Here is a 24,706-nt window from a genome sequence, read left to right as displayed (position 1 = left end):
TGTGAGAATGTGAAAGTTTACAATTTTCTATAGATTTCACTTATTGTTAGAATTTCCTGTTTCACCTTGAAATTTTATATTTGTTCTAAATAAACTTTGTCATAAATATAGTTGCTTATGGTGCCAGTTTTCTAAAAGTGTGTTCAGCCTTTAATCAATATGATTTGTTTTCGGTATATGTCATGTTACTGAAATCAGTAGCTGAGTTACAGTTAGGTATCTTGATGAAATGTAGTCGCACTGTTGACATGAGCAAAGACATGAGACAGTTTTCTTTAGTTGGTAATTTTAAAGCAGTTCTTCATGACACAAGTTGCATTATCTTTAACCTGCAAATACTGCATCATTACTTATAGCATGTAAAAGGCGTTACCCGCTATGACCAGACTGAAATGTCAGTAAGAAATCCAAACAGCAACAGGCAGTACTAAATATATCAGGACAGTATTTCTTGTCTTCAAGGCATCATCTTGCTCTAAAGCCACTTGAACTGTAACTTCAATCAGTCCTAGTAGTTTCAGTCTTCGACAGTACAAACGTAATCGTAAAGCAGAGCTATATCCACCCCAAGCCTCAGCCCTGACAAAAACATAGAGGCATTTTTAATTTTCCATAGTGGCTATTGTGCTACAGATATCTAAAACAAAAAACAAAACCTTCACGTGTTTGTAGAAATGAGTTAATATCCCTAAATAAAATACTTGAGAACTGTTAATGGTATATTCATATTCTTAGATCGCTTAAGTCAAATGCATTGGAAAAAATGTATATAAACAAAACAATCAGTATTTACAGATTCACTTGGGATATTTCTTTAAAAAAACCCATCTGTCATGCAGACTGAACATGCAGGGAACATGCACAAATAAGACCAGGAAAAAAAGGCATTTTGGGATGTTTTCTGTTGGTATTGGCGATGCATGGAAGTATGTTCTGTAACCTTTGGCTGGACAATAATATCCACAACGCACACATTCTAGGAAGTTAATGTACTTATGCAAAGCTTTATCTGCATCTGTGCCACTTTGTAACCCAACCCGCCCTCTGCACAGTTTAATACAGCTGAGTGCAAATATATGTCTAAAACAAATGCAAATTGCAGCACCGTAATGGCAACTCACAGAACAAACATAAAGATTTACATGTTCACATTGCACATATTATTTCTGACATAAAAATAACATTTTTGTTATTGTAGCTAATACAGCTCTGCAAATGGTGGCTCCCTGCTCTAAGCAAAGACATCATTTAGGTAAATATAAGCACTGAAAATAAAACACGGGTTAAATACAAGAGAGAGGATTTTGATATGTAATTCATCATTACTACTGAACAAGCCCATGCATTCTGCAAATCAGTACCAAAGCTGAGCCTAGGGCACAGCCTTGCAGATGCTATGCTCTCCTATCTAGTTTCCTTCCATATCTCGACATAAATTTATTTGAATAATTATGTGACACGGCGATCCTACTCAGTTCATCAGCTGCTTTTCCATTCCAAGAAGCTACTCTATGGCTCTGTGGTCCGAATAATGCAAACACAAACCATATCATGTAGCAAACGTGGAACTCATCTTGGCCGATGATACGGTTTCACTGTTCTAAATATCACATTCAATTTGACAGTCTGTCATTTAGTGGTTAAACCAGAAACGTGAGACTTCAAGAAGCTCAATATAAAGTACGTGCTGTGCCTTTTATCTCCCAACTCTTATAGCACGGCCACACACTCCTGAAGGTCGTGTGTGTGTGTGACACTTGTGTGGAACTCTGACAGAAAGGGGGGGGGGGACTAGGGGCACAAAAAAATGAATGAGTAAACAGTTGTTACAGTGCTGTGCATCATTTACGTACAGTTGGCTGACCATTACACCGACTCAGGAAGGTGTGTGGGCATCTCTTGGATTCTGCATACACGCACACACATGTTACACATTACACTGCAGCTTCCCTCAGACAGTGTAGTTTAACACAGACACATGAGTTGAAATGTTGTAGTTTGGAGAAACGACTGAATTTAGAAGCCAATCTTGCCGCGTGTCATGGAGTAGCCCAACTTAGCCTCATTGTTAATGAAGGACATTATGCCTAGATATGTTTCAATAAGCAGGGGTCTTTCCAGGATCAGCACACCGTTAGCTCGACCTGGGATCGGGTGCTCCTTATGGGCTCTCTTCACTGCCTGCACGAGCTGGATTTTGAAGTTGTCCAACTTGGGAGGTAGAAGGAAAAAATATGAACCTATTAACAGCCACTTCAAAAGTGCACAATTTATATATTTATTAAAATAGGAGTCGCTGTCTGGAGTTAAGTATCTGAGGTTGCTCTGGAATAAAGAATACATTCAAGATTTTGCAGTAGAATGGGCTTCATTCACTGCATGTAGCAATGCCTGGATGAGAAATTGCCCAAGGCACAGCTGTTGTCTTGCCAGTAAAATATAAACAAACGGCTTTAAAAATATCTATTGATATACCAAGTTGAAAAGTATGAATAACTGTCTTTATCTTGAGGGCTGAATTATGTCTTTAAGGCAAGCAATCAGTCCATTGTTTCCAGTTGAACTGTGACTGTTTGTTGTTTGAAACAACCATTCACCAGCCGTCACCATTGTTTCACAACACAGAAAAAAGCTTACATTTTGAAGCTTTATTTGCTTAGTTTTCATAACGTCAAGTAGCCTATTATCGGAAATAATAAAAATGCATGTTTAGCTTAATTTAATTAAAGTGACTGTACCTGGCACAGAGAGGCCACCTTCTCATCAGCATGGGCCATGGGGTGCTCTGTGAACGTGGTGTAGGGCATCTCTGCTGACCAGGGGTTCCAGCGATTAATGAATGAAGCCTGGGGACGTTTGTCCCATTGGACACGAATCCCATAGCCTTCTCTTCTGTTTGACAATACAACAGTTTTAATAAGATTAGAATATCAAACAGCTGACGACATTGTTGCAGCACAACCACAGAGATGGACCACAACGGTTTACAAAAGACATTTTGTAAGTTTTTACATTTTACTTCCGTGTGCATCAATTTGGAAAAAAATTTTTTGTATGTATTTATTGCTATTTAAACAATTAAAAGACATCATTCTGTTTTGCTAATATTAAAGGTTAATGTTGTAATGTTTACACATTTATTTGTTAATGTGCTCTGGGTAAATACTAATTGGCTGTTGACAAGCTGAAATTCTGACATACTTGTTGAGGGATTTGGGTGGAAACTCAAACTCGCCCACTGAGATGGTGTCCACAGCATTGAGAGAGATCCTGATTACTTGTTGACACAGCAGGTTAATGAAGTCATACTTGCACACCAACAGGGACCTGCAGAGAACGTAAAGACAATGTTGTTGGCTACCTGATATGCCTCATTAAATATTAGTCACTTAAAGATGAGGTATGATTCTGACTCACCTATCAGTTATCAGCACAAGTCTCTCCTTTTCGTTATTCCAGTGATCAATTCTGTAGAAAACAATAGTTCACACAAGAGTTCATTTTTATGCCTCCTGCCTGATAATAAACATGATGACGGGATACTTACTCAGCCAGCAGCCAGACACTAAGCACCTCTCCATCCTCGGACGGCAGTGCCACAGTCCTGATGTCGCTCACCGCCTGCTCAATGGTACCTGGCTGAGATCAGCATCACACAACCGTAAATCATCTGAGCCTCATCCTCCCTGTGATCTGTTACTGTGATTGTCACAACATGCTGCCCTGCACTGACGCCTACGGCTGGGGGTGGTCGTGTTTACTTAGAGGTACCTAAGCAGCGTACGATAAGTGCGAGTGGTTCATATAAAAACAAACGGGCTTATCACCGCAAGCTGGAATGGATGCAGCAACTTACTCTGAACACGAAGTAGTCCTTCACTTTCGCTTGCATGGTGGGGTTATGCACATGAAAAGGCTTCAGCGTTTGTAACGGGGGACAGCAGGCCACGGAGGCGGCGTGTCCAAAGCTTCGTCCGGCCTCCGGCGGCGTGAAGGCAACCTCGACCCCCTCCTCGGTTTCTGCAGGGTGGAGAACCGCAGCGCCCGGACTCTCCGGCTCCATTGCGTCGTTGAGCTGAAGCATAATGAAACGTACGTGTTTCCCGGAGCTTCCCAACGATGTGCACCCACTGTTAGATCTAAAAATCTTCTCCCGACGATGCAGATTCTCCCATTGCGCACAAATAATGTTGTGATTGTGGGGGTAACGAGGAAGTAGCTCCCTATTGCTTCACTTCCCCCGTTTAATTTCCTTCCTGTTAAAGGGACACGGTGTTTTTGACCCATGTAATTACCAGTAAATATTTTTTTTAAATAAATTGGCTGGTTCCATTTTTTTCATCATTTTCACTAGCATGATCCGTAAATGATCTAAAGTAATGTTCTAGTTTTTATTGCCTAATTCTATTTACGTTATTATCATGTAATTATTAAATAATTGTACTGCCACTTAGTATTCCTGAAGATGCTGTTCTTGTACGTTTTATATCAAAGTTAAATCCACAGCAACCCGATAGTTATACTACAATAATATTGTAATAAGATTCCTTTGGTTTATAATCTCCTAACCAGGTAAGTCTGGGAATAACAAGGAAAAAAACTTGTTCTTTTAGGTCAAGTCAAGTGCCTGTATTGTCATTTCAACCATGTGCAGTGGTACAGTACACAGTAAAAGACTATGGTGCTATATATAACGGACAATCAACATAGGACTACATAAGGTGCAAGTGCACAAACATTGCAAAAAACAAAACAAAACAATACTGTGAAACACCAGTCAGAACAGAACCATAAAGACACAAGACAGTGCAATACAAAACTGCAACAACGACAGTGGGTTGTGCAAAAGACTGAGCATTGTACAAAAAGTAACTTGATGTATGAAGTGTGTGTGTGTGTGTATGACATTGTTCAGTCTAAATCATTTGTAGAAGAGTTTTGCTGTAATAATATTTACATTTATAAGCTGTATCAAGAATAGTAAACTTCCTTTATATAAAGGTTTATTGAAAAAGCAGTGCGACAGCAGTATTTAATCAAGCATTAAGCTTAATATTTAATCAAGGAAGTATTAATTAATTTATTTTGTAATCTTGGACATTTTTGATATTTACTCTTTCATGTTCATTTTTGGAAATTTTCTTGGTTGTTATATGCCAAATGCCACCAGTGTTTCAAATATTAGGCATTAAATATCACTGAAAACAAGCGAATCACCTAAATAAGAAATGACGAACGAGGTGTGTTCCTGAGACCCAGCCCATTTATTATGTCTTCTGTAATGGACAAAAACAGTTAAACTGAAAGACCCCCCCGGTTTTCAGGACGATAAGTTAACGCTCACAATTATTTAATATTGAAATTAACTATAACAGTTCCCTCTAGTGGAAACTCTGGGGAACTGTGAGCTGGAAATGCAGTTTTGCAAAGAGTGTGCTGTTTAAGAGGCAGTTTGCCCACAAATGAAAATTATCTAATAAACCAGCATTTGCTTTAAAAAGAGCCTTTTTGGAAGTCAAATGATAATGCTTTGTAGCTATATTGCAGTGTTAAAAGAAACTTGTCTCCCTGCTTTACCTGTTGCTTGGGTGTACATTAGTCTTAGGGCAGGTTGCAGACTAGTAATGATGATTTGTACTGATTAGAGTTTTTGTTTGTTTGTTTGTTGTTGTTGTTTTTAACCAAAATGTGAAAGAATATTAATCTTGAACTATTTCTTGTTTTGTTTTATGTTGTTTGCTTTTAGAGTTGGGTTTTCTGTTGCAACTGTTTTATGTCATCACAGGCTCAGTCAGCACAGTCCATCCTCTCTAACTTAACTGGAAAGGTCAACATATTTGTAAAACAATAACTTTTTAAATCTCAGTTTGACTTTGACTTGTTTTTCAGAGAGTTGTTGGTGTACATGGGGGGCGAAGATCACACGTGGATGTTTAGCTTTCAAGTGGGTGTTTTTGTTTGTCTCCTTGCTCTTTATAATCCAGACTTTGTTCTCATGCTTGGTTTATTGGTTTATTGAGGAAGAACAGAAAATGGTCTTTAATACTCATCTGAACTTGAGGAAGACCATGTTTGGTCTATGACTGTAACTTGTTTTTTTTGTGGAAGGTTGCTTAGTGCTGTCATATACATATACAAATACACCAAAGCATAGCTATTTTGATTTCAATACTTTTTTTTTAATTACATGTGAACAACTAAACACCAATTTGTAATTCTCTACTGTTGGACTTATGAATCTGTTATCTGTTTGTATGCCATAAATGATATGTTTCTGATAAGTGCTGTCAGTTTTATGAGTTTACAAAATGTATTTGATGTTGTCAAATTTGTGTTTTTTAATTTCCCCTTTGAAGTCTTCAGTCAGCCATATTTCAGACTGAGCCATCACTTCATGGTTAGAATAAGTTTGACCTCTTAAACTTTCAGTTAGTACTGATGCTGTTTCTCAATGTCATAGTACTTAATAAGCAATTTTCTGCCAGAATCGTTAGTCAAAGATTTCAAATAGATTAACAGTGGCTGCAAGTTGATTTAGTTAAACCAGTAGATTAGATCTACTTGACTTTCATCACAATGTGTGATTCAATGGAAAAGATACACCTTTATAACAGCAATGTGAACTGTCGGTCTGCTGTAAATAGTTTTTTGGGCCATCCACTTCTTCTTTTGTCGAATTTCCTCACATTTCTTAAATAAACTTTGCACACCATACTGATATAAACCAAGTCTTCAGCTGATAACTTGGGAGTCATCTTGTTGGTGCACAAATACTATTCATTGTCCATCGAACTATGCTATCTTTGGTCAGTTTCATAGATTCAACTAAAGAAATCTGAACCAATTATGTGTTTTTGAGACAGACTCCTTCTAAATGAGTGAAAAAGCAGCCTATGTCCAAAGAACAACTTTGAAAGGCTTTCAGAAAACCTGGAGAACTATTGCTCAAGACTATAAAAAGAAAGTCATTTTAAAAAAAACTAAAAGGAAATGAGGGGTAGCTCAAGGCCATAGTAGGTCAGAAGTATCAAGTGTTATCTTCTGCACATGTTTATAATAAAATAATTCTGCCAATGATTGACCCAAAATTCTTGACAATCAAGACGCTATATAAGGCTGGACCTAAGACAGAAACAACAGTAAACTGGACACTATGAGTTGTAAGATGACAATGCTTTTTCCATTGTTGCTGCTGACCTTCCTGTCAACAGCCAGGCTTGAAACAGAGTCTGACAATGAAATAATTCCACAGTTAACGGAAACTGGATCCCAGGAGAGAGGACAAGCAAAAGCTTCTGATCAACAACACAACTGTGTTACTGACATCAATTCTGTGCTGAGAGAGATGAGTGCCTTGTTGGGTGCACTGAAGGTTGAAGTGAGATACTTGCGAGAAGACAATGAAGGTAAAGTATAATGTGTGGCCTGAGAATCCATTTAATTAAACCACTGGCATGGTGTCTGCAAATATGTCATGCTATTTTTAATTATCTATTTATTTATTTAGAACAAGCAGCTAAGGTGAGAGAACTGGAGTTGCAAAAGACTGAGCTGGACAAGCTGAAGGAACAATATCAAGGTATATATACTCAGCAGTGAAAAATGATGAATAATTAAAGACCATGAGGAAAATGCTCGGTCTGTTTTTTTTTTCTGGACATCATGAAATATGATATATTTAAATATATGTTTTCAGTAACTGACACCAAAGTAATGAATATTTACAATGTAACTCAGGTTTTGCTCATTTTTTCTTTTTCTTTTAACCAATTACTCTGATTACAGCACAGTCACAAGAACTGATCTCCATTAAAGCTAAGACAAATACCACAGAAAACCAGGTGGAGGCTCTAAAGAGAGAGAGAGAAGGTTTGTGAATTTAGAAACAAGCTCATTATTGCAACAGTCAATGTAACATCAGTCATTTTAACGTGCTTTTGTCCTCTGTCTCAGTGAAACAAGTGGCTTTCTCAGCCTCTCTGCTAGCTGCGGGGTCGGGAACTGTTGGACCGTTTAACACACACACACCTCTGGTCTTCAGACGTGTCGTCTCAAATATTGGAAATGCATATAATCCACATACAGGTATGCATCTATGAGAAAAAGAAAAATCTGACTTTATGACAAAGTTGAGATCATTGTAGGTGACAACTCTCTATTTGATTTTAACATCCCACAGGATTTTTCATTGCACCAGTGAGAGGAGCTTACCACTTTGAGTTCTACATTGGTGCACATGGTCATGCAGCTCATCCTACTGGAGCTGTGTTGATCAAGAATGGCGAGCATATTTTTATTGCCTATGAACACCAGAATTCCCATTATGGAAGTTCTGCTAATGGTGTCACGTTGTTATTAGAGGTTGGAGATGTTGTGTTTTTGCGCCAGTGGGTTAACTCAAGGATTTTTGACAGTGAAAATCACCATAGCACCTTTAGCGGCCATCTGCTTTTTACCATGTGAGCAGAAAACAGTTGTTAGTTTGCTCGTGCACACTCCGCAGCAGTATGAAGATGTTCTCTGTACTGATATTTGTATGAACCCGACTGACAAAAATGCTAAACAAAAATAACATTTGCAACAAGAAAAAAAATCGAAGATGTTTTTCATTTACACGTCTTTACTTGCATTAAAAAAAGTACCTCAGCACCTGACTGTTAGTTCCGTGCCAGATTTAATTTGGTGTAGAATTTTCTAAGACAATTGTACATATTAAGATTATTTTATTTTTTTGGTTTGTTTTGTAGAAATGTTTTATGTGATGAAGACAATTTTCAATTTACCTTTATATCTATGAAAGAATCAACCTTTGTGTTCTGTTTATCGAGTAAGCTGTACAGCAATCATAATTCTAATAAATATATATGAAATTAAATATTGGCATGTTCTGTTACATTTTATGGACTTTTACTTAACTTGAGAGAGAGATAAAAAGAGAGACGGAGAGAAAGAGAGGTAATATCTGAGTTCATATAGGCTTAAAATTTAAGCAGCATTGCTCTTTAGTTGAAGATTTAGGTAGTTTTGAGCCAGCACTATACCAGTGCAGATTACAAAGAGCAAATGGAGTAATAGTAAACACCCCTTAATAAGCTGCCTCAATAGGTTGAAAGTATCAGCGTTGGTATTGAAACTGCAAATGGTAGCACTGTATTTATCAGTTCCAGTGTGCCACAGCAGCAGTATTTGCTTAGTGTTCTGAAAGGATGTTGATGTCCTCTGTACTTGTGTTTTGAGTGGTCATTGGCCTCCAACATAATCTGTGCTGCTCTCTGTCCCAACTTTAATTTTAATTTTTTTGCATAAATGAGTGTGATCACATCAAGAGGGTAAAATGAACACGGTTAACAAAGATGTGAGAAATATGCCAATAAATAGGTGCTGCTAATAAATACAGGCATCGCAGACCAGCATGATATTTGAAACTGATTTACTGATATCATCGACATAACACACAATGCATCAAATAAATGCATAGCTGTTGTATTTTCAGGCTTTTGTAAACTTCTGGTTACAGTCTCTTTTACACCCTCTCCAACTCTACCTCCATTTATTCAGCAAGAATAGACTCAATAGGCCCTGTGCACAACTGAGCTAAACGAATAGTACATTGTCTTTGCTACAAGCAAAATAAACCTCACATCCTGAATGGCTGGTCAATGCTGGTCAAATTGTCATCAGTAAAGAGGTAACTGATGCTGGACTAAGCAGAGTTGCAAAAAAAAAAAAAAAAAAGACACGCTGAACAGGCTAATCAGAGTAAAGATTTTGGATGGGCAAAAGAATGCTGAAAAAAATATTCGAGAGAGATAAATCTAAGTTTGAGTTCTTTTGATCCCAAGGAACATTTGTGGGAAGTATTGACAAAGATATGCTATGCTATATTTATGCTATCTTTATATCTGTAAATATATATATATAAAATTAAATTGATTGAGGGATTGAAGAGGTATTGAGAAATGAAGGGGACCACTATATTTGGCAATGCCATGCAATGTCTTGTCAACACTTAGAAGTACAGAATTATTGAAATCTTCTTGAAGAACACTGGCTTTATATATAAAAAGAAAAACAACAGCAAAAACAACAAAAAATATGCTACATATCCCAAATACAGTAAGAGTCATTAATCACTCCTGTATCTAAGTCACAGTGGCCTTTTTGTAACCGTACCTATATACTGTTTTTAACCACAAAACCACTGGAAAACACTACAGACATACACCCAAGAGTCAGAGTCTAAACCCAACCAAATTATTGATTATCACATTTCTAGATGAAAGATTTTTTTGTTAAATGTTTATAGGCCCGTGAGTCTTTGGCACTGGCACTGCAGAATAGTTCTGTCTGTAGTAAAATCCATCATCTATTTTCTTGCCCACTTATAGAGTTCAAATGTGGGTTTGTTGGAGCCTGTCCCTGCTGTTATTTGGCAAAAGGTGGAGTACACCCAGGACTGAGCCCGAGTCTACCACATGGCCAACACAGAAAGACAGACCACCATTCACAATCCCATCTATAGTTGATTCAAAATAATTTATTTTCATTTGATGAATGAAAAATGTGTTGTTATTAAAAAACTGGGATTTTTTTTATACTTACAACATTTTGAGTGTAGTGTAAATACGACAAGTCCAAAGTAACAGTGCTATCTCCTGGGAATGTTTCTGATGAAACATCCATGGTAATGATTGACCAGACAGTCACCGACATTAAAGACACTATATAAGGCTGGAGTTAAGAAAAAACACTGAACTGCACAAACTCCATGAGATCCAACATGACAGTGTTTTTTCCATTGTTGCTGCTAATCTGCACTCTCTCTACAGTTCAACTTGAAATAAACTCTGACAGCAAAATTATTCCACTTTTAAATCAGGGAATGGAAACAGCACAAACCTCTGACCCTGAGCAAACATGTAAACCTGACATCAATTCTGTTCTGAGAGAGATGAGTGCCTTGTTGGCTGAACTGAAAGCAGAGATTAGACACTTACAGAAAGAGAATGAAGGTACAGTAGTATGTAATGGCACAAGAAACCACTGCTTTAATTCACTGAATTATGTCTTACTTTTAATTTTTTTCTGTTTTTTTAGCACAGGCAGCTAAGGTCAGAGAACTGGAGTTACAAAAGACGGAGTTGGACAAGCTGAAAGAACAGCACGAAGGTTAGTTTTGGGTGAATAGTTTATTTTTATTGGGGTTTCTCTGTGTCTGGTTGCTGTGTTAGATTTTACTCCCTATAAGCAACAAATTGGAACATTGTCAGAAGACTCGTGTTTCAAAGGAAACATTTACTGTACCTGAAAATTAAAAAAATTAAGGAACTTATGAATCTGTTATCTGTTTGTATGCCATAAATGATATGTTTCTGATAAGTGCTGTCAGTTTGATGAGTTTACAAAATGTATTTGATGTTGTCAAATTTGTGTTTTTTAATTTCCCCTTTGAAGCCTTCAGTCAGCCATATTTCAGACTGAGCCATCACTTCATGGTTAGAATAAGTTTGACCTCTTAAACTTTCAGTTAGTACTGATGCTGTTTCTCAATGTCATAGTACTTAATAAGCAATTTTCTGCCAGAATCGTTAGTCAAAGATTTCAAATAGATTAACAGTGGCTGCAAGTTGATTTAGTTAAACCAGTAGATTAGATCTACTTGACTTTCATCACAATGTGTGATTCAATGGAAAAGATACACCTTTATAACAGCAATGTGAACTGTCGGTCTGCTGTAAATAGTTTTTTGGGCCATCCACTTCTTCTTTTGTCGAATTTCCTCACATTTCTTAAATAAACTTTGCACACCATACTGATATAAACCAAGTCTTCAGCTGATAACTTGGGAGTCATCTTGTTGGTGCACAAATACTATTCATTGTCCATCGAACTATGCTATCTTTGGTCAGTTTCATAGATTCAACTAAAGAAATCTGAACCAATTATGTGTTTTTGAGACAGACTCCTTCTAAATGAGTGAAAAAGCAGCCTATGTCCAAAGAACAACTTTGAAAGGCTTTCAGAAAACCTGGAGAACTATTGCTCAAGACTATAAAAAGAAAGTCATTTTAAAAAAAACTAAAAGGAAATGAGGGGTAGCTCAAGGCCATAGTAGGTCAGAAGTATCAAGTGTTATCTTCTGCACGTGTTTATAATAAAATAATTCTGCCAATGATTGACCCAAAATTCTTGACAATCAAGACGCTATATAAGGCTGGACCTAAGACAGAAACAACAGTAAACTGGACACTATGAGTTGTAAGATGACAACAGCCAGGCTTGAAACAGAGTCTGACAATGAAATAATTCCACAGTTAACGGAAACTGGATCCCAGGAGAGAGGACAAGCAAAAGCTTCTGATCAACAACACAACTGTGTTACTGACATCAATTCTGTGCTGAGAGAGATGAGTGCCTTGTTGGGTGCACTGAAGGTTGAAGTGAGATACTTGCGAGAAGACAATGAAGGTAAAGTATAATGTGTGGCCTGAGAATCCATTTAATTAAACCACTGGCATGGTGTCTGCAAATATGTCATGCTATTTTTAATTATCTATTTATTTATTTAGAACAAGCAGCTAAGGTGAGAGAACTGGAGTTGCAAAAGACTGAGCTGGACAAGCTGAAGGAACAATATCAAGGTATATATACTCAGCAGTGAAAAATTAAGGAAAACTGAGTAGGACAAGAGAATCTCATTGAACTAAGTTACTCTAAACATAACATAGCGGGAACACTAAAACATAGATGCTTACCTTATTATATATCAGTGAGAAGCATACTCAAGTTGCAGTTTAACTAGTAGCAATACACCAGCATTCTGGACCTTTTTCAGGTGATCCAGGGATGATTTGCTCAGCATATAGAATAAATAATTGTAATAATCAAGATGTGATGCATGTTTGGTTGCTTGCATTTTGTACTGAGAAACAGGATATATGTCCTGTGAGGGACAGATTCCCCAATAAATATTTAAGTTTTAGTATAAATAAGCGTCCTATCACATTCTCAGCAAATACTGGAGGAGTGAGGTCACTTACAAGCACACACAACAAATTTTGCATTGCATTTCTGAAGTAGCTTGTAAATTACAGTAATCGCAGTAACAATCAACTGGCTATTGGCTCCAACAGAAAATGGGCCTATATATATATATATATATATATATATAATTTTATTTAATTTTTTTCAAAGACTCTTAAGTAATTGGATAGTGTACTGATGACCACTTTCATGGCCGGGTAAGGCCCTTTCCCTCATTGTTTCCTGACAAACATAAGGGAAAAGGACCTGTAGTTGATTCTAACTGTATTTGTTTGCTAGATTTCTCAATATGAGGACCAGAGAGATATAGATAGATATAGATTTCTACCCAAACTGAGTGTGACACGCAGCAACTGAATCAAAGGCCTAGAAGAACATCTCAAGGAAAGACAGCATTTGGTGATGTCTGTGGGTTCTTGACTTCATGAAGTGATTGTACTTAAAATTATGTTAATTTGTCAAATTGTAATACCAAAGTAGTTATTTCAATACTTTTATTAAACACATTGAATGAAAGCTGCAGGTCTGCATTTCACTCACATCTTGATTCTTTAATTTAAAATCCATTGTGGTGTGTGCAGAGACAGAATTACACAAAAAACAACCAAAAACAACCCAAACCTAACAGTAGTATATTACAGCAATTAAACTAATGGGAAAAGTGCTTCCAACTACTGAGCTGAACCATATATCATCTCTTTTATTTCTTCTTCTTCTTTTTATCACTCTCTTTGTCAGCACAAGCAGCTAAGGTGAAAGAATTGGAGTTGCTAAGGGCAGAAATGGATAAGCTGAAGCAAGAGAGCCAAGGTATATACGTCTGTGCTCACAAGTTTGCATACACTCATCACAGACATGAATGTCGTAATGAAGTTTGAGCTCTTAATCATTTCTTTAAACTTCTTAAAGTTTTTCCAGGGTGAAATGATGGTGTCTCATACATCTTTAATTTCTTTAAATAACAAGAATTGGATGCACAAGTAACTGTAACCCACACAGGGGTCATAATTTATACATGCATGCTAAAATATACACATACAGCCACACTAGTATTTAGTTAATTGTCTCCTAGCAAATCCCACTTCAACCAGGTACATTGTGTTGCACTGAGAAATAGTTAGCTCAAAAGCTTAGCAACAAGTGATTTTATTAAAAATGTTCATAGTCAAACAGTATCTTTTTAAAAAATGTAATTATTCATTTAATTCCAGCACAAGGAGGAGAGCTAATCACCATTAAAAGTAGGGCAAACATCACAGAAAACCAGGTGGAGGTCCTGAAGAGAGAAGCAGAAGGTTTGTTGAACAGGAAACAATCTCATTATTGAAACAGTTACTGGAACATAAGTCACTTTAACACGTGTGTTTCTCTCTCTCTCAGTCAAACGTGTGGCTTTCTCAGCCTCTCTGTTAGGCACAGGCTCACAAAATATTGGACCATTTAACACATACATGCCTCTGGTCTTCAAATATGTTGTTTCCAATATTGGAAATGCCTATAATTCACACACAGGTACTCAAATACATACATTTTTAGAATTAATTTGATTTGATGACAATGTTTACTCCATTTAAATTTTTAAAAATGTCCCACAGGTTCCTTCACTGCACCAGTAAGAGGAGCGTACCACTTTGAATTTTATGTATATGGACATCATTCACATCCTTCAGGGGCTGTGTTGGTCAAGAATGGAGAGCACGTCTTTATTGCATACGAACATTCGAGCAGTCCTCATTCAGTCAGTTCTTCTAATGGTGTCACATTGCTACTAGAGGTAGGAGATGTGGTGTTTTTGCGACTGTGGAATGGCGCTTGGATTTTTGACAATGAAAATCGGCACAGCACGTTCAGTGGACATCTGCTTTTCCCCATGTGAGAAGAAAAACAGCCTAAGATATCTGTGCAAGCACACTCTACCAGTGTATTAGTTACTCTGCATTTTTTCTAGATATGAAGCTGACTGAGCAGCCACAAGTATGAATATGTAAACTATCATCATGTTTTCTTACTTTGTTTAGCCTTTTATTTAATTGTTGGCAAATTTTGTTTTTTAAAAAGAGAGATTGGGTTAAATGTTTTCTTTTGCTTTTGCTTCTTCTTCTACTTTTTAAAAAAAGTTGAATAGTAACAGACCCACTTAAACACAAATTACGCACATGTAAATACCTTGTGATTTATAAAACCATGTTAATATAGCACGATCTATTTCCTTAGAAAGCAAAGACAGAAAGAAAGCTAGACATTACTGTAACTGTAACTGTTTTAATCCTTTGCTTGTCAATTTACAGTCAATTAAACAAATAGCTAACTTTATTTTTTCATCTTCATGAAAAACTCCTGCAATGTCCCACAGAGTTTACACTTTTGGCTTACACCTGGATTTCTTACATCAACACTTGGCTGCCATTAAGTATGGCTTCTGTTTTACACCTGCACTACTACAACTCAGCACAGACTTCATCCAACACATACATTCCCACCATTTGATTGGAAATATGGAAAAGCTGTAACTAATGCGTCACAAACACATATTATTGCCAACTTGTTTGCAGTTTAACTTTCTCCCAAATGAAAGAGTCTATTCCAACTAACTTACAACATTAATAACAATGCAGCACCTGCTTATTTAAAGTTTTTATGCAACTGACTTTGATACCGACTGCTTTTAAATCCATAGTCTGGCTCTATTTTCTATTTCACAGCTCTTAACCTCATATTTTTCACTTGGACCTCAAATCACAGAACACATTTCTCCTGAATGTACCATTCACCTCTAATCCCGCTGGACTTGTATTTAAACTGAGTTAATGGCTCAATTAAAACACATCCTAACCTAAATGTAGAATTGTTTATGTACTAAATTTCAAAGAATAAATCAATAGCGTATAAGAAGGATTTGGGGTACAAAAAACAACAACAACCCAAAACTTAATATAATCCTCAATGTAAAGCCCACAGCAGCAAAATAATATTTAACAAAATATGAACATTATGATTTTTATTGTTTAATTTTTCCTCCACACTTTGCTGGGTGATGAGTTCACTGCATTTTTCTTCAAAAGGTGATAAGTTATTGAGTGTGAACCTTTGGGCAATGTTTCCTCCTGACTACATTTTCATGTAGATCGTGTTTGTTTACTGGCACGACAGTGTCAATCAAATCTTTCTTTCTACCCAGTAGTTTTGCACGTTTAACTACATCTAAATCTAAAAGGGTTTCTAGATTTTTGTTTGACCTCAACAACTACAAAAGAAACTGCCATTTCTTAAACACAATTTAATCAGTAGAAACTGCAATTTGGGAAGAATTACAATAATTTTTATTTTTAATTTTTTTAAAGTTAATCTCCACCATGTGCCCAATTGGCTGGACATCCAACACTTAATTCAACTTTTTTATTTCCATGAGTTAAAGGTGAGAAGGTTATATTTATGACAAAAAACAATTTCTATAGCGATATAATAATTAAATTCAATATTTTTCACACAATGAGCAAAATAAGTAATTTAAAGGGACTTATAAGGTCAAGGCAAATAATACTGTGTGTAAGTTCTGTTAGTAAGAAGCAAAAATGCTCTTTTAGAAAATAAACCTTATTGAAAGTATCTTACACCAGGCCTCAATTCAGCCTCTCACTCTCTTTAAGCTTCACAAACAGGAGGACTGAACTGGTTAGAGTGGCTGCTTTGAGTGGAGGGAAACTGCTCAAAGCATTGTCACCTTTGTTTGCTGAGCAGTGACTATTTCAGGCACTTCTAGCCCACAAATAAACAACGGAGGACTCATTTAAAAAGCACACAGGTTTTATTGCATATCAATTTCATGTATAAATTCTTCATAGCATTGGAAAGATTACATTTGGTATACATTGCTATTCTACAGAATTAACATCAGAGTCATATCTTTTCAATGAAATTTCTCTAAAGTACATCTGCAATAATCACAAGCATCAAAAGAACTGCAATTTCAGAATTGTTCAATATTATTCTACAATCCTTTATTGTTTTTCATTATGTCTTCTCTGACAAGTCTTTTCTAAGTCTTTCGGGACCACCTGTCCAAACATCTGTAAGGCAGTCAGAAGTTGAAGTCAAACATACTAACCTAACCACATGTACAATAAGTGCATCTACGAATTTCTTTTTTTTTTCCTTCTTTTCTTTTTTTTTAAATTTTTAATTTTTTTGATTTGATACACGTTTCACAAATGGACATCATTATGACTGCTAACACGTCATGCACAATAAATTTTTTTTTGTTTGCTTTCAATAAACATAACAGAGGCGATATACAACTCAGATTTTAACAAAACAAGCACCATCCATTTAAACCCATATTTTTCAATGATTTTTTTTCTTCAGACAAATGCACCATGTTTTTCATTCTTTAAAATACTATACAGTTAAAAAGAAACTATGTATATTTTTTACTTTCTCCTGTAACAGCGGGGGCAAACAGCAACCATCTTCTATTTTGCTGAAACATATTTCAGTGACCACTTGCCAGAATACGTTCTGAAGCTGGCAAAATGAAATACCTATATGCCTTCAGTTCCTTTGCTTTACACAGCGCGTACTTATTACAGTAGTCCATGACAAGAATTACTACAAACAGTCAACCTTAAAACTTAATGACCCAAGTCTTTACATTTTGTAACCACAAGTTGGAAAGCAATGCATTTACCATGAATTGAATCTCATTCAGTAGAATTATATAAAAAGAAGACATCTGTCTTTAGAAAACTGAGATGATGCAGCAGTCCTAGCATCACACTACCACCTACTGTCATGAAGAAAAATTACAGTGCTTCTGTTATCCTTACCTCTCCATGTTGAGCACAACATGCCCATCTAGTGAAAGTGAAACCAAATGTATCTGTTCTAACATTCAGGGACCTAAGCATGATCAATTATTGGCTTGGACCCATATGATTTAAGTGCTATTTTCAAAATACAGCATCAGGCCTAGTTAGAAAAGTCCCAGTATGCGGAGAGGAACAGTGATCAACAATGCCCACGCTCCACCTTTTTGCAGCTATCTACAGTAAATTACTCACGCCCCTCCACGGCACAGCTACCTTGTAGACCATATGGAATGAGTTTTCAGTATGACCTCAGAAGAAGAATTTCAGATTAAGAAGTTATCAAGTGTTTCGGTTTTCCCCATCCAGCTAGACAGCTAGACATTTAATTTGAATGGACCGACCAGCAGAATTACGATGCCCGTTTTAATACTTTCTGTGGTTTGTTTTTATCAGTTCTTTTGGTTTAATGAGTTGTTGTCTTTCTTCTCAAATAGTCAGTGATTATGCCATGTTCGTGCAGTTGTGGCTGTGTGCGTTTGAATTTTAGACCGTATAAAATTGGACAACTCATTAAAAAAACAAAAAACAACAGTATTTGTTGGTTATAAGACATGTATTAAATCTGAAACAGATGAAAGGGGGAGCTCGATGTTGTAGAAACTACTCAGATTCAATAGTGTAACAATGTAATGCCCTTTTCATGACATCCATAACGAAGGTTGTCCAAGCCTGCCCCCTTTAGTACTTGAACCATTTTGAACAAGACACATTCAGCCTACTGGGTAAAATGGTTCAACTAAAACAAGGAAATAAAAAGGCTAAACACTGCAGGATGTTTCAATGCCAAATAGGATCTAAGACTAACTACAGCTATATTTCACTATAAATAAAATCAATTAATTTCATGTTTTTTGTTTTTTTGTTTTATTTTGTTTTTGTTTTGATTTTGTATTTTTTTCTCATTTTGGCACACTAACCCATCAAAACCAGAGATTCTGAATCTCCCTCATGTTCTGATAGTTTACCATTCCTTCAGCAACAAGAAACGAGGGATAACATGACTTCTTCATTTTCACTCCCCCTGCCATGACAAAACAACCAAAAATAAATACAAACACACACTTCTGAAATCAAATATATAAGCGCTTAGTAAGAAAGAAAAAACAAAGAAACTATGACAGCAAATGCAAGCCCCTTGGAAATGAAATGATTGTCAGAGAACAAAACATTTTCTATGGGTTATTTGGCACATACCACTCTTCCTATGAACATCTAGGTTAATTTGTACATCATATGACATATCATACAATTTTGGTCCTTCTCTAAATTAATTATATTAACAATTAAGCACTGCAGTGCCTACGAAGAAACAATACTGTGTAAGAGGAAAGAAAAATTAATGTGAATAAAATTAACAAATGACAATGAAACAAGCAGAGAAAGACTTTCCTCATTTTTTTCTGAACATGATTTAAATCCATTTTCAGCATGATCAAGTTTGAATAACCAATTACAATGGCTAGTGGCCCAGATAACTCATTGAAAGCACATTTGAACGTAGAATAAAATTCTTTAAAAAAAAAAAATCAACAGTCTATTGTATCTGCCAATTCTTTAACTAACATTTAGTGTGGTGCTATTGTTGATTCTGCTGTTACTACTGAAACAAAATCAGTAAATAAGTCACCCATGGTTGGTGGAGGAAACACGGAGACAGCGGTCAACACTCTCACTCTATTCTTGGTGAAACAGTGCCAACTTGTGGACATGCAGTGCCAATGCAGCATGTCTCTGCAGTGTTTGTAGTAGGCGGTGTATACAGACTTTAGAGACGTATCAGTCATTAAGAGTCTTTATGAGAGCCTTACGCAGGGTCTCTGTGGTGCTGCGGTAAGCCTTGTGCACTTGGGGAGGATCAGAGTAATGCAGAGTTTCAATGCTATTGAGAAGCATTCATCATGTCCTTCACATCAACAGGAGCTTAGCAGTGCGTTCGCTTTGACAGTCTTTGCAAGACCCTTCACCTGGGGGAAAATCTTCCCCTTCTTTCTTTAACAAACACTCACACACAGACACACACACACAAAACAAGCACACACATCCACACAAACTCATTCTTTCTATCTTGAATGTGTATGACAATGAAATCTTCTCCATCATCCTTTGTCTTGCCCCCTACTCATGTCCACTCAGTCTTTCTGTTCCTCCTCCTACTCTTCCTCCCACCTTCTCTCTCTCTCTCTCTCTTTCTCTCTCTCGCTTAGATGTGGTTGAGTGGGTGAAAGCTGCTCGTCTCAGACGGTCCACCTCCCATGCTCAGCCAAGCGTCCAGAGAGTTCTGGGAGGGCGCGTGCAAAGGGTTGTTCTCAGAGAGAGACAGCATCATTGCATAAGCCTGTGAAAGAAGAAGACGGATGATTTTTAGGAAAATACAGAAACTTCAGTAAGCTTTCATTGTGTCCAACGACACGTCCAGAAATGAAAGGATTACAGTACATCTGGTTGCTGGTGTTTCACTCAACTGTGATTATCTTCGAATTTCATGACTTTATACCTTGTAACAAAATTTAATTAAATTGTTTTAAAACTTAATACACCAGCAACGAATAGAGAAGGTTGTAGGTGATGTGTTAGTAAGTTAAGTGAAATACAAAGATATAGGAAAGTAGGAAGAGAGGTGCTGTTTAGCTCCTGAAAATGTGAAAGCATCCATCTCATCCCTGATCTTTCTTTCCAGTCAACATATTTTGCCCTTCCTCCTATTTTATCTGAGCGACTCGGCCCTTCCTCTTTTAACGGACATCCAAAAGCCAGTCACATACCTGGGTTTTAGCCTGTCTGTACAATGTCTCTTTCAATGCCTCAGATTCTAGCGAAGTGTTAAAAATGTCTTTAACATCGAAAGGCTGCTCGTCACTGGCTGCTTTACGTAAACCATCCAAGCTCTTGGGAAAGCTGGGCAGTGCCTCCAGGTCCAAGAGAGAGCCCTCCTCCTCTATACACCTGCACACCGAAGCATGGGTGGATGGAAGAAATAGGGCAGCGTGGATGGGTTGGTTGGAGGATGGATAGAAAAAATTGATGGAAAGATATAAAAAAACAGGGATGGAACAGATGGCGAGTTAATTAGGGGAGGGAGAATGTGAAGTGAAGAGAAAAGTAAAGGTATGATTAATAAAAGGGATCAACGGACAGCAGAAATAAAGTGGAAGAAAAGGGTTGAAGAGTTTAAAGAGTAGTTAAAGAAACTAGCCTAATCAAAGCACTTGACTTTGGGTTACATATCTGAGAATCTGTGTAGGGGACATTTTTAGTACATGTGTTATCCCTGTTTGCCCTTGTCGATTTACAGTGCTCTTTAGGAAATGCATTAGTTGGATTGTTAAGTATTGCAAATTTTGTTAAAACTCAACATTTGCTGTACATTTTTGTGGTTGTTTGGGATATATTGGGGTAAATCTTGTCAATGAACTTGGACCTTTTCTGCTAATTTAAAACAGACAAATACCTGCGAGTGTGTTCATAGCTCATCGCTAATGGAGCCGCCTCTGCCTCTTCTTCTTCCTCATCCTCCTCATACACTCCTGTTGTGACAGGAGACGGGGACTCGGGCGCCTCGTCGTGCGACTTCTCCGTCAGGCTGCCTTCCTCCTCCTCTTCATCGTCACCCTCCACTTCCTCTTCCTCTTCCTCCAGACCCTGGAGACCTAGCTTGGAGTTGGACAAACTGTGGCTGGGAGGGTGCTCCTCCTCAGGCTGGTCTGATCTGCGGAGGGATCAAAGGTCAGAGGAGGGAGGAAATGTTAGAAGTGCGACATCTGAGTTAAAGAGGTTTGAGTCTCCCAAGCCAATCAGGAGGGGCCAGAAGGAAACAATGGGAACACAGAAAAGTTGAATCGTGGTCAGTATAGTGGCCTGGATTTTAGTTAAAAACACATGTAGACAAACCAAATGGGAGTTTGATTTTTTAAAAATATGATTTCTAGTGTAAATTCCTGATTTTCTTTTTTTTTTTTTACTTTTTTACCACAAATGATCAAAATGTAAGATAGAGGCTATGTCCCTCTTGAGCTGGCTGGGCGGCTGTTACCATTTCCTAACCTTTTAACGATCTGACTCATCATGAGTAGCAAGAGAAACAAAAATAATCTAATGACAGCATGTAAAGTCTAACTCCCGAGTCCACACAAACAACATGGGTGCTGACAGTCTGCCTGGACTTTTCCGATGGCCCACAGATGATTAATTGACCCGCTCCTCACAAACAGACCAGGGCATGGTCCACCTCAGACTAAGTCCTCTATGCCCCTCAACGCTTTGTAGTGGTGGAACACAGTTTGCACGACTGAAGGAAGATGATGGCTTGGCTGCAAACAGGCTATCAGCACACTACCATTACGACCTGCCATCTGTACATTTTCCAGCTTGCACCCCAATACCCCCTCCCCCGCTTCCATCACCCCCAGACCACGATGTCATGGCTCATGATATCATTTCCTTTGGGATGGCAAATTTACCCCTTTCATTTTTTGCCACACAGTGGACATTTATCAAATCAGACAGGGTTACCTCTGGGAAGGGGTGCACGGGGACAGGATTGGGTCACGCAGACTGGGTGAGTGAATGTGGGTAGAGGGACTTTGTGAGATTGGAGGGGGGTTCTTCTCTTTCAGTCTAGATTAAATATCACCATAATCAAATTGCAGCGCTGGCTGGCGGGGAAAAAGTACATGCCTGCGAATGGAGAGAGAAGCGTAGCTCTGACATAGGGGGCCCTGGGTTTTGTCATTTAGTCTAAACACGTCAGTTGGGTGTTTGTGTTAGCAGACTGGGGCTATGGGTACACAGTGAGTGGATAGGGGAAGAGCTCAATCATCAGTGGATCTCTTAGATAAATGCCTCAACCCGAGTCCCCCTTAGGGTCCAAACTGAGAGCTATTGCAGCCCGGTCTCAGATGAGGGAGCAGCTCCAACTCTAGTTTTATCCAAACCTAAAACTCAAGCCAAAGGCGGTGAGTCCTTACACACTGTGGTGGAGCTGAAAATATGCGTGCACACCTATACTCCCTAACTTTTCTCATTCTGTCCCACCCTGTGAGCAGCAGTGCTGCCTCAGCAACTACAGCATCACCAGTTTGGAAACAGGTCAAAGTTTTATACAAAAATAAAGGCTCCCAGGGGCTTTTATTTTGACTGGCCATGATGCTGAAAAGGGAATTTTGAAGGGGGTGGGGAACTGTGATGTGGGGGCAGCTAGGAGTGATTATAGATAGTCATCCATGAATGTGTGTTTGTGTTCAGCATTTGACTTCAGTCACTCAGAGGGAGAATAAACAGCAGGCTGTCTGGTGGGAGGACAGAAAGCACAACACTTAGTCTGAATTACAGATATTAAAATGTCAGACGAGGTTGTTGTGGATGAGACTCGGTATTGATCCCAGATGGCAGAGGGGCTAAACTGCCACTGTGTCTTTTGGACATAATGCATGTTGACAAGAAAAAAGGGGGTGTGGGGGAGAATGAGGAAGTGGCAGGCAGAAAGTGAGACTACCAGAAAGGAATCCAGAATGAGACGAAGGCAGAATCAATGCAAGAGAGCAAACCAGAAAATCGCCCTTCTTTTATTTCCCAAAACACAATTCTTGCCCTTTTCTGTTAACTATAAAAGCCTTTCAGAACTTAAAGCAGGAAGTTTCCATTTTTATGAGGATATTTAAAAAAAGAAACCTGTTTTTTTTTTTTTTAAATAAAAAACAGTTTTCCTTACTTTATAAGCAAGTTACAAAATTTTTAGAGTGCAGCGAAACTAACAGGGTTAACACTTGTGCTACTGGTCTGCAGGGTATTTAGAACTGAGCATGACATTCACAAACACATTATATAAACTTTAAACATTAAAGAAACTAAAATGTGTGAAAATTGGTATACTGAACAATTACAGTTATGTTTTACATTTAAAAAATGAAAGGTGAAAAATTAAGAAAACCTTTTTTTTTTCATTTATTTTAGTGCAATGGTACTAAGTGTGTTCTAGCCACTAGGGAGCGCTGTGTACCAATTTCATGGATCTGTACTGTTGATTGCGGGAAGGAGGAAGGCGCTAGAGATGTAGAAGAGCAGCTGTTTACTTTAACTGAACAAACTTTTTGTTTGTTTTTCTGGATTTTCATACCTAAGATTAGATGTCCTAAATAAAGGAGATGCATTACAACATTCCTGACAACATCTGACAAGTTCTTTCTGCTGTAGTTAGGATTAATGTTAAATTCAGGATGAGGTCGGGTGAGAATCTAAGCTTGACAGAAAAGAGTTAGCCACATGGATGGAAAGTAATCGCTGGAGATCTCTGTGAGAATCATGGTACAAATATAATTTTTGTGAGCGGGTTTTCGTCTTACCTTTTATCCGTGGAGCTGGAGGCCTGGTTCATCTCACTGTTGGAAATGAAGTTGCGGATTTCTGAGAAGTACGAGTCCTCCTTCTCATCTAAAAGTGCATGATTTTCTGGCTCTGAGTTTGGCGAGGAGATGGTCGTTCCTAAGTTGGAAAGCATCCCAGACTGTTGGCTCACTGTTGGGGAAAGAGATGTAGACACACACATCCATATGCATAAAAACACATGGACACACACACGCAGACAGCCCACATACCATACCAAGACACACAAGCATCATTAGTGTGATGATCATCGCACAGTTATTTAATTTAGGAAAATATCAGAGGCAAAACACACAATTACTAACATTTAAACACTAAGATCGTGCACAGCTCTCGTGACATTTTTTTGACAAACAGAAAAAAAATGTTTACAGAAATCTGTGTGGAAGATAAACATGATAGCAAAAAGGTTTTATATA

At 37.7% G+C, this 24,706-nt stretch overlaps 4 protein-coding genes across 8 annotated transcripts in view; 2 read left to right on the top strand and 2 right to left on the bottom strand.

Annotated features, from left to right (window-relative positions):
• Positions 1-176: 176 nt before the first annotated feature.
• Positions 177-4,229, bottom strand: tprg1l (tumor protein p63 regulated 1-like). Its single transcript, XM_085344409.1, has 6 exons — positions 3,857-4,229; positions 3,548-3,639; positions 3,418-3,468; positions 3,202-3,327; positions 2,739-2,892; positions 177-2,211 (listed from the first exon to the last, which is right to left on the bottom strand). Exons 1-6 carry the CDS (start codon positions 4,082-4,084, stop codon positions 2,017-2,019), a joined length of 846 nt encoding a protein of 281 aa, XP_085200535.1. The 5' UTR covers positions 4,085-4,229; the 3' UTR covers positions 177-2,016.
• Positions 4,230-7,165: 2,936 nt separating this feature from the next.
• On the top strand, positions 7,166-8,463 carry LOC146610457 (complement C1q-like protein 2). 5 transcript variants are annotated; one of them, XM_085345527.1, is made up of 5 exons: positions 7,166-7,406; positions 7,517-7,579; positions 7,786-7,869; positions 7,954-8,085; positions 8,180-8,463. In XM_085345527.1, exons 1-5 carry the CDS (start codon positions 7,166-7,168, stop codon positions 8,461-8,463), a joined length of 804 nt encoding a protein of 267 aa, XP_085201653.1. The 5 variants fall into 5 exon arrangements, with proteins under 5 accessions (XP_085201653.1, XP_085201652.1, XP_085201654.1 ...); XM_085345526.1 differs by having other exon boundaries at positions 7,508-7,579; XM_085345528.1 differs by having other exon boundaries at positions 7,166-7,411; positions 7,546-7,579.
• Positions 8,464-10,768: 2,305 nt separating this feature from the next.
• On the top strand, positions 10,769-15,175 carry LOC146610456 (uncharacterized). The gene is made up of 5 exons (XM_085345532.1): positions 10,769-11,012; positions 13,783-13,854; positions 14,256-14,339; positions 14,425-14,556; positions 14,640-15,175. The coding sequence occupies exons 1-5, from the start codon at positions 10,769-10,771 to the stop codon at positions 14,918-14,920; spliced, it is 813 nt and encodes a 270-aa protein (XP_085201658.1). The 3' UTR covers positions 14,921-15,175.
• A 4,934-nt stretch (positions 15,176-20,109) lies between these two features.
• The window catches only part of prdm16 (PR domain containing 16), a 170,028-nt gene continuing 165,431 nt past the window's right edge, over positions 20,110-24,706 (bottom strand). Inside the window, 4 exon segments of the mRNA XM_085344223.1 lie at positions 20,110-20,244; positions 20,672-20,852; positions 21,358-21,615; positions 24,248-24,419. Of these exon segments, the coding sequence (XP_085200349.1) occupies positions 20,110-20,244; positions 20,672-20,852; positions 21,358-21,615; positions 24,248-24,419 (746 nt within the window).

Source organism: Diplotaxodon limnothrissa, linkage group LG20, assembly GCF_057381915.1.
Source record: "Diplotaxodon limnothrissa isolate DT_005_m linkage group LG20, D_limnothrissa_male_GT1.1, whole genome shotgun sequence".
Classification (NCBI taxonomy): domain Eukaryota; kingdom Metazoa; phylum Chordata; class Actinopteri; order Cichliformes; family Cichlidae; genus Diplotaxodon; species Diplotaxodon limnothrissa.
The sequence above is the reverse complement of the archived record's forward strand: the minus strand, read 5'-3'. Positions and strand labels throughout refer to the sequence as shown.